We start from the raw sequence: 14,397 nt of genomic DNA, 5'->3' as shown, positions 1-14,397 counted from the left end.
TTTGGGAACCACTGCTCTTGCTCCACACAATAAACACCTAAGATTATAACATACTCTAATGCAATCACCCAATATAACCCATATTCTGTATGATTACCACTCAATATGTAACACATTGCATTATCACCACCTGATACTACAACCCATGTTCTATATGATCATGAACCAATATTATAACACATTCTACACAATCACCACTCCATAATGCAGCCCATATTTTACAACACTACAATACGTTGAAAATACCCTCCTTCACCTACAAAATCTCATCAACTTACCTCCTCCTCCACCAAGCAATGAGGAGTTAGCAGCATTAACAATGACATCTACCTTCAACTTAGTAATATCACCTTTGTGCAATGATATTTTTTTATTAATGTCAGGATTCACTGAGTATACTGCAAAATAAATAAAGACAGAAACATTGGGTATATAAATATATACACACCTACATATAAAATAAAGTACACATACAAATAGGCTCACAAACACATACACTCATAAACCATGTGAAATAATAGTATGTGACATAGCTACTCACTTTAAACATCATCTCCTGCACTGACATACACACATAACACAATACACACTCACGAATCATGAAATGAGAAGGTGTGAAATAGCTACTCACTTTTAACATCATCTCCTGCACTCCACCCACTTTGTTTCTCTACAATATCTTTATCTAAAATGAAAATAAAGTCAAACAATAAAACAAAACAATAAATACAAATGAATTAATTATGCAGATTTCTAATGTAAGTTAATGATGATGCAAAGTTGAGAGAGAACAAGAGTGTCAATGGTGTGACTTGAACCATCTATCCACTGCTTGGCAAATAACTACATTATCAATTACATTCCCTGTTATTAGATTACAAAACTATTTTCTGCTATTTTATCTCCACAGGATAATTAATCAGTGACCTAGCTGACAGGATATAATTCTTTTTATTGAAGTGGATCTCAAAGCATATATACCCAATATTTACATGCTATCATTTTTCGCAGTGTCATCTGCTTTGATATTCAGTTCAAAAGAAAAGTGATTTTGTATTCTCTCAAAAGTTTATACATTTTTATGATGTTGATATATATATATATCTTATCTTATACATATATAAAAGCAAGTTGTCTGTTTGTGTTAAGTTGCTGTCTACACCTGTTAATGAATTTTCGTGAAACTTTGCAAACATGCTAAAGTAGCATCCAGTTTGTTACCAGACTCACTGAAGTTTAATAAAAATCAATAATTGGATGGCTATGGCCCATAGAAGGGATCCACATATATAACCATTATCCACCAAGGGAAATAACCCATTCAATTTCCTATATATAATAAATGAAAAAATGTATAATAAATACTTCTCGATTTATTAAACAAGCATTCTACATTATGTGGACTTTCTTACAAGAAATTATCAGACATTTATTTGGTATAAATCAAGTTGAGTATGTATATTTCTTAGTATTCGAACTGTTAAAGTTATTTTCGTAATTTACCCAGCACAACCCTTGAACAAGTAAATAGTATTTTCCTAAACAACAGAAATCGATGATTTATCTATCAATAACATTGCAATCTCCACTGTCTTCATACAGTTCACTCGCTGTTTACATGTAGGAACATTTTCTTAATTCATATTGATAGCCATGTTGATGTTTTCATAAGTGTTGTAAATGTATTGATAATCTACATGTTATTTTATTTTTAAATTTATTGATTTATTTGTATGTCTACTGTAAAACTATATGTCAGTCTGTTTCTACATTCATTCATCATCATCATCATTTAGCGTCCGTTCCCCATGCTAGCATGGGCTGGATGGTTCAACTGGGGTCTGTGAAGCTGGAAGGCTTCATCAGGCCCAGTCAGATCTGGCAGTGTTTCTACGGCTGGATGCCCTTCCTAACGCCAACCACTCCGTGAGTGTAGTGGGTGCTTTTTACGTGCCACCCGCACAGGTGCCAGACAGAGCTGGCAAACTGCCACGAACGGATGGTGTTTTTACGTGTCACCGGCACGGGGGCCAGGCAAGGCTGGCAACGGACACGAACGGATGGTGCTTTTACTTGCCACCGACACGGGGGCCAGACAGGGTTGGCAAACGGCCACGAACGGATGGTGCTTTTACGTGTCACCGGCACGGGGGCCAGACAGAGCTGGCAAACGGCCACGAACGGATGGTGCTTTTACATGTCACCGGCACGGGGGCCAGGCGAGGCTGGCAAACGGCCACGGACGGATGGTGCTTTTACGTGTCACCTGCACGGGGGCCCTGATGTTGATCGACCTCAATTTGGTTCTGCTTTCTGATATATGTATTGATTTGGTTTGATTTTGATTTTGACTGTTCTCACTGGTCTTGCCGAGTTTTCTCACGCACAGCATACTTCCAAAGGTCTCGGTCTCTGGTCATTTCCTTGGTGAGACCTAAAGTTCGAAGGTCGTGCTTCACCACCTCGACCCAGGTTTTCCTGGGTCTACCTCTTCCACAGGTCCCCTCAACTGCCAGGGTGTGGCACTTTTGCACACAACTATCTTCAGCCATTCTCATCACATGACCATACCAGCGCAAACGTCTCTCTTGCACACAACAACTGATGCTTCTTAGGTTCAACTTTTCTCTCAAGGTACTTACACTCTGTCGATTATGAACACTGACGTTACACATCCATTGGAGCATACTAGCTTCATTTCTTGCAAGCTTACGCAAATCCTCAGCAGTCACAGCCCAAGTTTCACTACCATGTAGCTTGGCTGTACGTACACATGCATCATACAGTCTGCCTTTTACTTTGAGCGAGAGGCCTTTTGTCACCAGCAGGGGTAAGAGCTCTGTAAACTTTGCCCAGGCTATTCTTACTCTAGCAGTTATACTTTCAGCACACCCGCCCCTGCTACTGACTTGGTCACCTAGGTAACGGAAACTATCAACTACTTCTAGTTTTTCTCCCTGGAAAGTGACGGAAGTTGGTCTCAGAGCATTTTCAGTGTTTATTGTTCCTGAGCATCTGCCACATACAAAAACCATCTTCCTAGTTAGCCTTCCTTTGACATTGCTGCACCTCTTATGTGTCCATAGCTTACACTTGGTGCATCTTATAGAGTTTCTACCTACACCTTTTCTACAGATCGAGCAGGGCCATCTACCTGAAGGCGTTTGTGATTGGTCTACCTTCCTACTTATTAGGACTTTGGTTTTGGCTAGGTTGATTCTAAGGCCCTTCGATTCTAAACCTTGCTTCCATACCTGAAACTTCTCTAGTTCTGATAGAGACTCAGCAATTAGAGCAAGGTCATCAGCATAGAGGAGCTCCCAGGGGCATCCTGTCTCGAATTCCTCCGTTATTGCCTGGAGGACTGAACCTTGGTGGACCCCAACCTCTACCCTGAATTCTTCACTGTACTCAATGCCAACCCTCACCTTACTAGCAGCGTCTCTGTACATGGCTTGTACAGCTTTCACTAACCATTCATCTATCCCTAGTTTCCTCATTGACCACCAGATGAGGGATCGGGGGACCCTGTCGAAGGCTTTCTTCATATCAACAAAAGCCAGGTATAGGGGCTTGTCTTTGGCTAGGTATTTTCTCTGCAGCTGTCTTACCATGAAAATAGCATCAGTAGTACTTTTCCCTGGCACGAACCCAAACTGCATCTGATCTAGGCTAACTCTCTCTCTAATTAGTTGGGCTATAACCTCTCCGTAACCTTCATTACCTGATCCAGCAGCTTGATACCCCTGTAGTTATTTGTATCTAGGGCGTCACCTTTACCTTTGTAGCAGCTGACTATTATGCTGCTACACCAGTCATTGGGAATGACTCCTTCATGTATCACCTTGTTAACTATACGGGTGACTAGGCTATAGCCGACACTACCAGATATTTTGAGCATCTCTGCAGTAATTCCTGATGGGCCTGGGGCTTTCCCAGTTTTCATGCTTTTAATTGCCTTAACTACTAAGGAACTGTCAACTCGGATTGCTGGTCCCTCTGTTGGGTCAACATTCGGCAGACTCTCTTTATCCCATTCAATTTCCTCATTCAGCAACCTTTCATAGTGGCTTCTCCAACCTCTCTTTGCATCCTCATTTAGCGCAAGTGAGCCGTCATCCGTGCGAACACATTTTTCTCCTACCACGTCACGATTCTCTCTCACACACTGTCTTGCTATACGAAATACCTCAAGTCTTCATCCTCACGGCGCAGGACATTGGCAAATTTTTTCCTATCTGCTTCCCCTCTGGCTAAATAAACCTGCCTCCTAGCTTCCCTTCTTGCAGTCTGATACACTTCCTGCTACCACCGTTCTTCCAGTCCTTCCAAGCCTGTTTCTTTTGTCTAATAGCCCTGTCAACAGTATTGTTCCACCACCATGTTATTTTGGGTCTTGTGGGGACTTTGCACCAGCCACAGATCTGGTCAGTGGCTTTCAGCAGGTTGTCCCTTAGAAGCGCCCAGTTATCTTCTACCCCATGTGTAGCTATACCCCCTTCTATTTCGTCGAAGGCTTCAAGTAACATGTCTCTAAATCTCTGTCCGTTAGCAGGGTCTTTAAGCTTCCAGACCCTTCTTCTCCATGTTGGTCGTCTTCTAGTCGTCCTCTTAGTCCTGATCCTAAAGTCACTGACTACCATTCTATGTTGTGGGGTACATTCTTCGCCTGGGAAGATTTTGGCATTTATAAGCAGCCATCTTTCCCTTTTTCTGGCAAGGATGTAGTCGATTTGGCTAGTATGGTGGCCCGAACGGTAGGTGACCAAGTGGCTTGTTGGTTTCCTGAAGTTAGTGTTGCAAACCATAAGACTATTCGCATCACAGAACTCCAGCAGCCTGGTTCCCTCCTCATTGCGAGAACCATAACCATAGCCTCCATGAACGCCATAGAAGCCCTCAGCATATCATCCAACATGCCCATTGAAGTCACCAGCCCCAAAGAGAAGGTCCCTGTTGTTCGTCAATGATGTGGTCTGCAGTAGGGTGTCATAGAAACGGTCTTTCTGTCCATCGGGTAACCCTGGCTGAGGGGCATAGGCCGATATAATAGTTGCTAAACTATGATGGAGCACTAATCTAATCTTCAATATTCTGTCACATACTCTGACTACCTCGATAACCTTATCTACCCATTTTTCGGCAATAAGCATACCCACTCCCCCGACTCCTTCAGTATTCCCGGCCCAGAAAATTTTATACCTCTGTCATTTACCCGTGAGGAACCTAGAAGAACCTCCTCTCCACCTCACCTCTTGAATACAGCATATATCTACACACCTCCGTTCAAGCAATTTGACGATCTCACCAGATTGTAAATCTATTTCAACACTAGCGCCCCTGAGGGTAATATTCTCTGGGAACACACAAAAAAACCTTTTCAGAGCTATTTACTTTGAATTGTTATTATCTCATATCTGATTAGCCTGTTATTATATAACATGCTTCATGATTTTGGGATACAGACCTTATTGGTATTTCTTCCTAAGTTCTATATACTCTAGGAACGCATTAAAGCCCTTTTCGGAGCTACCTTATTAGAATTCTTACTATCAGGTAACTAATTTCATAACTTTACAATGTGTGTATTCATACCTTATTTAGGTTTCATCATCATCATTTAGTGTCCGTTTTCCATGCTAGCATGGGTTGGACGGTTTAACTGGGGTCTGTGAAGCCGGAAGGCTTCATCAGGCCCAGTCAGATTTGGCAGTGTTCCTACGGCTGGATGCCCTTCCTAACGCCAACCACTCCGCGAGTGTAGTGGGTGTTTTTTACGTGCCACCTGCACAGGTGCCAGACAGAGCTGGCACAACGGCCACGAACGGATGGTGCTTTTACGTGTCACCGGCACGGGGCCAGGTGATGCTGGCAACGGACACGAACGGATGGTGCTTTTACGTGCCACCGACACGGGGCCAGACAGAGCTGGCAAACGGCCATGAACGGACGGTGCTTTTACGCGTCACCGGCACGGGGGCCAGCCGAGGCTGGCAACGGACACGAACGGATGGTGCTTTTACGTGCCAACGACACGGGGCCAGACAGAGCTGGCAAACGGCCACGAACGGACGGTGCTTTTACATGTCACCGGCACGGGGGCCAGCCGAGGCTGGCAACAATATCCTATGTACGTTAGTTCAGTATTCTATGTAAATGCACAAAAACTGTTTTAAGGGCTACATACTTTGTATTGTTGTTATTGGATGCGTGATACAATAATGGGAACAGAACCAAAGGATAAGCCCCGCTTTTCCAGGAATTACAGCATACGTCAGCTAGAATACAAGCAAGCACACACACACACAATATCAAAACAGGGCAGTTAACTTACCACTTTTTTGGGGAGAAATGGAAGTTACAAAATATTCTGGCCATGTTTGAATATTAGAGATAGAGAGGTAATCAGTTGAATTTTCTCTTCCTTCCTGTTTATCTAAAAATAAAAGATTTCAGAGAAAAAAAAATTATAGAAAGAAATTTCCATCCTAAACAAAAAAATTAACATGGAGTTTGTTTTAGTTCTTGTCATAAAAATATATCAGAAAATTGTCCTAAAAATTCATTTTACCACTAGCACTGGAACTCTGAAAACTGTGCCTTTGAATTTATCTGCATTCCCATTCGTGTTCAAGAGTTGATTCTCTCCAGATTTTCTCAAATGGCAGTTAAACTTATGAGGGGTAACACAAAGTTTCCTCTTACCAAATGACGAAAAACCTGCATGTAAGAGGCATCAACTGTCCCAACTCCTGCTTGCTATTGTCCTATCACTCAATGGAGACATATATTAACAAAATTCTCCATTATCTTGAAGCCTTCTTCCCTGCCTATCTCCATGTAATGACAACTATTTGACTTTTGTAAAGCCAGATCTACTGAAACCCTACTTGGGCTTCACCTTCTCACAATGCCTACTTCAATGCAGACAGTACTGCCATTTATTCCCCACCTTCTGAACTGAAACATCATCCAAACCTGATTCCATGAACTGACACCTCGTTAACATTCTCCACTGAGATCTTGTCTTGTCTCCTTCAGCAATACAAAGACACAATCATGACAGATAATGAAAACATTGTAACCAGCACACATGTAAACGCTATACAACTTTTACCACCAAAGTTGTCACAAATGATAAGTGTTGCAACCCTTGACATATACATCCTCAATAAAAATTTACCTTTCTCTTTAAGGATAGAAGACACTTCAGTCCCAAACAGTAAATATCCCTTTATAAAGGTCAGGTGAGAATCATAGTGGAGTACTGTCACATTAGGGCAGTCCAGCTCCCACAGCAAGGGAATGTACTCTCACAGCAGGGCAATACTGCTACCACAGCTGGTAAGTACTACTGCTACTACAGATACAGACACCACAGGCTTTATCTAAGGGGGAAAAAAAAGGGCAACCCACAAAGTTGTTTACAAATACACTCCAAACTTTGATTCACAGATGTTCTGGCTCTCCTCATTTAGCCAGTTTCTATTGTTACTGCAGTGGCCTCTGCTCTAAAGATCATGATTTCATGTCATCTCCAGTCAGGTATTCCAAACTACATTTCTCCTTCTGTCACTCATGTGTGTACCTCTACTCCCAGACTCTACATCAGTCTTATGGTTAATCCTTCTGGAATTCCCAGGCATTCTCACCAGCAAACAAAGTTATGGACATAGCTCCTTCCTAAACTCCAAAATCATTAAAAACATTTTTTAATTTTCATGTTCCAGTTATTTTTAGAAGTTGTGAAACATTTTGTTTAGACAATTTGTATAAAGAAAAACATTTTATGTGGATGTGAAGCAGTTCAAAAGCAAAAAGTAAAATGGAACTTCTACTGGTTTCAGTAAGTATTAAGATTGTTCATTCAGCAGAACTGCCAAGTCATTGAACCATAAGTGATTATTAGGGACATGTCTTTAATATAATGCTCAGGTAGTCTTGGCATGACTGTGTCAGAAAGTTGAAGTGCATACATACATATGTGTGTTTTTGCATGAGAGAAAGCACAGTAGCAGAAACTTGGTTTCACTATTACATTTAAGGTCTTGACAACTTATTGTGTCCCTAATGAAATTAGACTGTGTAGATCACATCAGACTGCTGTCTAACCACATGGAGCTCTCAAGCAGAGTGGAGATAAAATGTGCAAGGTTGCCATGCAAACTATCCCGTTCTAATGAAAATAGGAGGTACTACTGTAAGGGAAGTCAAAGACTTCAAATATCTGGACTCATGAGTCAAGTTGAGAGATCAGGACCTCAAAATGAAGGTGCTTGCAGAAAAGGATCTGAATGGCATAGCCAGTGTGTGAAACTTGAACCTCCTCTGACTTATCAAACTCAATTTCTTCTATACAACTGTTCTACTATATGGCACTGTGAATACTGGATTCTAAAGCATATCTTACAGAAGTCTCTGGATGTGTACTCCACCCAAATGCTGTATGCAATATTTAACACCAAAGGGGACAATCATGTTAGTTTCAAATATTTCTATAAGTGGTTACAAGGGTTAAGTGAGAAAATAGCAGTCAGAAAATTGAAGCTGCTAGAGACACCAGGAACTAACAACCAGACATCTGGTGCTATGGGCATCCTGCTTCAACATAAGCAAATGTATGAAAGACTGAGATGGCTGGGGGCAACACTGGAGGGAAAGAAAATAACACAGTCAGATAACCAGGAATGCAATGTGACACATGCAAACATGTACTCAGACATGTATACATACACACAACAATTAAACTATCTATCCAACTTGTAGCCAGCAAAGGAAAAAAAATGGATGTAAAAGCAGTGAATTGGAACTACTAACTCACTGAATTGAAGTGGCTGAGAATTCCACAGATGTCGGTACTTTAATGTAATCCTTAGGCAGATTGTGGCAAAACTGGACATTTGAATTACAGGTACAGTCGACTAGGACAATAATCCTGTTTCTGTCTACTATTCACAAGACTTGGGTTGATTGGAAGTTATGAAAGAAAACATCTAACCAAGGTATCATGTAATGGGATTGAAACTAGGAACTCATAATTGAAAAGTGGACTCAAGACTGCATCAAAACAAAGCAATGAATGAGACTAAGTGATTGCTAAACCTGCTAGAAACAGCAGCCAAATCTGTCAAATCATACCATCCTATTCTGGGAAAAGGCTCAAAGATAATATAGTTCTAGACATATTTTTAAAAGACAGGATGGTCATGGCTGAAATATCTTTTAACATCAGTCTGCTTGATCAGAGTAGCATGGGGCTAAACAGTAACATGCAAAACTACTAAACAAGACATAACATGCAGCCTGTAATAAGGAGTTTGAGCAAATTGTTTCTTGATCCTGGTCTGAGCACTAGAGTAGTTTACAACTCCAGCACAACAGAATCACTTCAGCCCAATAATCTCATTGGTTATTTTAGATTATACCTATATTAATAACTATAAATTTGTTTTCCTGTTTAAATCCAAATTCAAAAATTAACAGTTTCAATGAAGCAAAGTGACTTTAGAGAAATAATGAGAGAAATCCCTTGACCAGTAATCACTTACTATGTTTCGGTTGTTTCTTGTCTTCATAATCACCATTTTCTTCACGACCTAAGAAATAAACCAGCAATCTCTAACAATATTTCATCCACAACAATAATACTAATAATTTTATAGATATGAATATCAAAGAAAAACAATGATAATTTCTTACATATGAAAGAATAAAGAAAATTTAAGTGTTTCGTCTATGGACAATAAAATGGCTGCTATAAATACTGTGGTCTATGACTGTCTATCCCCCACTTGATACCTCTACCACAACTCTCAATAAATGACCCAACCAATTTCTTGCAGTATATCACAGGTCAAGTCAGCCTAATAATGTCCTCCTCCTTTCAGAGTGAAAGATTGACAACACAGAAGAATAAATAAAGTCAAATAGCTGACCAAAGGATCAAACCTATCTTCAATGTACAAACCAAAATGAGAGCCTGTGTGGTCAGTCCATCTGCAAGAAATAGCAACTTAATCTCCCTCAAATCATACACCCTACCCTCATATATACAGGATAATGTAGTCTTGAATACAGTATAACTTAGTTAAAGACTAGATGGCCATGGTTGGAATACTTTTGATCTTAGGCACACTGTATGGTTGTGCTGTTAAGTTCATTTCACATTCACATGATTATAGGTTCAATCTCATTGCATGGCAACTTGATCAAATGGTAAATTCCCTTACCCCTTTTTCAACATGGTGCACAGGTGCACTCGATCTAGCAATGTGCAAGGATGAGGCCCTGTCCCAATCAAGGTGGTTATAGCTGGTACCGGTAGGTTTTAATGTGAATGGTGTCACACATCCCAGAAGTGCATCCATTATCTCAACAGCCAACTCCCCCAGGTATGCTGATCATAACTCTAAATGCCATCCAATCAGGACTGTTGCAACTAGTCACTGGATTCTGCCTAGCTCCAACCAAGTAAGCTACAAGAGGCCACAAGAGACCACAATCGAGATCCCAAAGAATCAGTAATCTAAATCGGACATTACAGTTGGTCAGTGAGACATAAGCAGCTCAAAACAATAACTGTTGTGGAAAAAGGTGGTCAGTTTAGTACTTGGGAATAGCCCTAACCATAGCTGTATTCCAGAGTGGACTTCCTGAAACTCAAGGATGAGCCACCCACTTTCATGAACCCTATATTTAATGACCCTCAAGGATGTCATTTGTTGTCTATGTTGTCCTGAAAAAGGGATGAGACAAAGTGGTTTACATCCTGGTCAGACCCAGGATTTTCAACTTATTAGTTTATTCACATGTGGAAGAACCAACTTAGCATGTATGCACCTACCCAAAATAGCTCCAGCCACAGGTGTAAGCTCTCTTACCACAAGGTCATGTTTATTAAGAGAGCTTACACCTATGTTAAAACTCTCCTATAGTAGTCTTGCTTTAAACAATGCTTTGTGAGTGGAATTTGATAGACAGAAATTGTGCAGGAACCTGTCATACACACACTCAAAATACACACATAATGATCTGGCCAAAAAATCCATTCTTTTTTTTTTAAGCAAAAGTAAGACAAGTTTTAAACACAAAGCACTTTATTCAATCAATGATATAATTACCATTTTGTTGTTTTCTGCCATCTTGTGAGCAGATCATATTATTCCCTGTGCAAAGAATTTCCTGTCTTTACAGGCGAAAAACTCTTCCATATGAATTCTTACATCCTCTTCAGAGGTGTAGGTCTGTACATTTAATGAGTTTTGAAAAGACCAAAAACAGGTGGAAATCTGAAGGTGCAAGGTTAGGCAAATACAGCAAAACTTCTCAGCAAGCCCCAATAACTTCTGCTGTGTCTATAAAGAAATATATAATCTGGCATTACCGTGATGAAACACAATGCCCTTACAATTAGCAAGTGCTGGATGCTTCTTGTGAATTGCTGCTTTTAATTTGTTCAGCTGGCCACAGTGCACATCCATCTTGCTTTAGAGATTGTTTATAGTGATTCACATTTCTCCCTAGATCGTTTGCACTTAACATTGTCATAGATGATGATGATCCACTTTTTGTCCTCTGTCACCATTCTCTTCAAAAAAGGTTGTTTTCTTCACACATCTACAATGAACAGCAGATGGACATTCTCTTCTGTCAATTGATGTGAGATCCAAATATTGAACCTGCTGACATAACCTAATGCAAACAATCTTCAATGCTCGATTTTGATATCTGGAGAACATCTACAATCATCCTGGTCATACAACTGGAGTGAGTGTCGACTAATTCCATTTTGTCACTGTTAATCTCACCTGGCAAGCCAGAACAAAGACCAAAAGATTTCCTAATTGAAATCTTGAAAACCATTTCTGGTACACACATACACCGTAACAGCATCCTCTCTATACATGCATCATCTTGCAGGTTTCTACTACTCTCTTGCCTTTCTTCTGAACAGACATTTTGGCTTACCCAAGATGATGCTGAGCCTCTGGAAATCTTCCTTAATCACATTCAGCTATCTGATGTGGAGCCTGCTGTGAGGTCTCTTCCAGCCTGCAGCTGCTACATCTAGCAAGAATAAGGCTCTGGTAAGATGATCTAATCAGAGGCAGAGGACACTGTACCAGAGAATGTGATGGGTAGCTATGAGGTGGGAGGCTGCATGTGTGTACACAGTTCTTCATTGGAACCATGATGGTACCCTCTGATGTTCTCAATAGTTCTCAGGGCTCTGCTATCGAAGCAATTGATCTTCTTTACAAGGGTTTTCGTGCGGGGCCAAGTTTCTGCACCATAGAGGACAATGAAGAGGACCGACATGCAGATGCAGAGCTTTGTCATCCAGGAGATAGAACAAAGAGCTTCCATAGGGAACACATGATCCCCAGCAGCCAGACCACACCTGTAGTTCTCTAGGGTCAGGTCTCCATTGTGGGTGACTATGGATCCCAGGTAGATGAGGAAGCTGACAAACTCCTTGATGCTGGGACCAATATGGAGAGGGGGAGGGTCCAGGCCATCATCGACATGCATCAGTTTGGATTTTGCCCAACTCACCTGAAGGCCAAGCTTTGCTGATTCCTCTTGGTATATGGTCAATGCATCCCAGAGCTTGTTGACCAAGTTGCTGAATAGGATAGTAGTGCCCACACTCCAGGTCTGTAAGGTGGTAGTTCCCAAAGGTAATGCCAGAGACTCACTCACCTTGGTCACAAGATAATCAATGACACAGTTTAAGAGATCATATGTGGCCATGTAGCCCTCTCCACTTTTGATTGGGAACCAGTCAGAATCCTTTCCATTCACCTGCACACAGCTCTCAGAACTGCTATGAAGCTGTTAAAACAGGTTGTGATCTTGGGAGGCACACTGATGAGCTTGAAAATTTACAAGAGAGATGTGTGGTCGACTGTGTCGAATGCCACCTTGAGGTTGACAGAGGTAACATATAGGTGGTGATCTTTACAGAACTCTCGAGATCATTCAATAACAAGATCAAGAGGGAAAATGTGGTCAGTGGTATATTGGTTTGGCAAGATTCCAACTTGTGGGCAGTGTCTGCTTCTAATGGCAGGAAGATTATGGCCAAGGAGGATCATGGTGTAGAGCTTGCCTGAAATAGAGAGGAGAGTGATGCCCCTGTGCTTGTTGCAGGAGAGTTTGTTTACCCTTCAGTTAGGCAGAAACAACCATATGTGGCTTATGATGCCAGTGAGCCACTGGATCAGGTTTTCTCCATCCACCTTCAACATTTCTGTAGTGATAACGCAGATTCGAGGGATTTTGCAGTTGTTGAGCTTCTTCAGAGTGGCACCAATTTCATCATGGTTAACAGGATTGATTGTGAAAGGTGGGTGATAAAGAAGGCTGAAGTGCTCCTTCAAGCATTTGAGGCAGGAAATTTCTGTGGTCATGACATTGCCATTGGTCTTCATGATTCCAACATAACCTCTAAATTTGCATGTTCTATCACCAATCGCTTCAGTGACCTGGTCGAGGATGAGACTAACAACTGCAAGATCTTTATATCAAGTGTCAACCAATCCTGGTGATATCCTGGTAAACTCAAGACCTATTCCAAAGCAGCCCTGAATTTCACTACAGACATAAAAGAAAAACAACTGCTGTCGCAAAGCTTGCCTGAGTGGCAACATGAATGAATACCACTGGTTCAACAACATATACAAGGTCATCACAGATAACCAAAAGAGGTTATGGATGGAAGAAGCCAAGCACCTGGATGCAACAGCAAGGAACAACAACATCAGCCAGGTGTTCAACATACTCTGCAAAGCCCATACTGGTTGCCAGCACAAGAATATAAACCAGTTTATGGAAATAGTTGTGTACATATGGTTAAAGCAGTAGAATTTGAATGCTAAGTTAGGAGGAGAAATATGTATAGAGAAGAAGGGAGGGAAATAGAAAGAGGGACTGGAAGAAAGAGAGAAAGAAAAAGTGAGGTCATGGGGAAGGTAAACAAAGAAAAGTGTGGAATGTATGCAATAGAATAGTACTGCAATGACAGAGCATGGCTGAATCTATGTAGTGAATAGAATTGGTAGTATATAGCCTTCAACATAATGGGGTGTCAAGGTGCCTCGGATTAAAATAAAAATAATAACAGTAACAACAATAATAATAATAGTAAAAATGATGATAATAATAACAACAACAGTTGTAATACAAATATTAATAATAATTGTAAAAATTATGATAACAGTAATATAATAAGAATAATGACAATAATGATGTTGGAGGTATGGAGAAACAAGAGAAGAGAGAGTGTTAAAGGAAAAGTAGTAAAGTAAAGATAGAATGAAGTTTATAAAGAGTTAAATAAATTGGAAATGATAATATAAAATTCAGAGTGAAAACAGTTCATATATATACTTATCC

At 40.7% G+C, this 14,397-nt stretch overlaps 1 protein-coding gene across 1 annotated transcript; it reads right to left on the bottom strand.

Moving 5' to 3' along the window:
- Positions 1-235: 235 nt before the first annotated feature.
- Positions 236-11,319, bottom strand: LOC115231353 (ADP-ribose glycohydrolase MACROD1-like). Its single transcript, XM_029801396.2, has 5 exons — positions 11,121-11,319; positions 9,549-9,596; positions 6,335-6,436; positions 632-685; positions 236-398 (listed from the first exon to the last, which is right to left on the bottom strand). Exons 1-5 carry the CDS (start codon positions 11,155-11,157, stop codon positions 253-255), a joined length of 387 nt encoding a protein of 128 aa, XP_029657256.1. The 5' UTR covers positions 11,158-11,319; the 3' UTR covers positions 236-252.
- Positions 11,320-14,397: the final 3,078 nt, after the last annotated feature.

Source organism: Octopus sinensis, unplaced genomic scaffold, assembly GCF_006345805.1.
Source record: "Octopus sinensis unplaced genomic scaffold, ASM634580v1 Contig18297, whole genome shotgun sequence".
Taxonomy (NCBI): domain Eukaryota; kingdom Metazoa; phylum Mollusca; class Cephalopoda; order Octopoda; family Octopodidae; genus Octopus; species Octopus sinensis.
This window is presented reverse-complemented; position numbering and strand designations above follow the sequence as displayed.

Bases quoted from the DNA above. Each gene is read 5' to 3' on its own strand.
- LOC115231353 (XM_029801396.2), bottom strand. From the start codon at position 11,157: ATGATCTGCTCACAAGATGGCAGAAAACAACAAAATG. The intron at 9,597-11,120 runs GTAATTATATCA...TTTATTTCTTAG, and splicing joins TGGCAGAAAACAACAAAATG to GTCGTGAAGAAAATGGTGAT. The intron at 6,437-9,548 runs GTAAGTGATTAC...TTTTATTTTTAG, and splicing joins CAAGAAACAACCGAAACATA to ATAAACAGGAAGGAAGAGAA.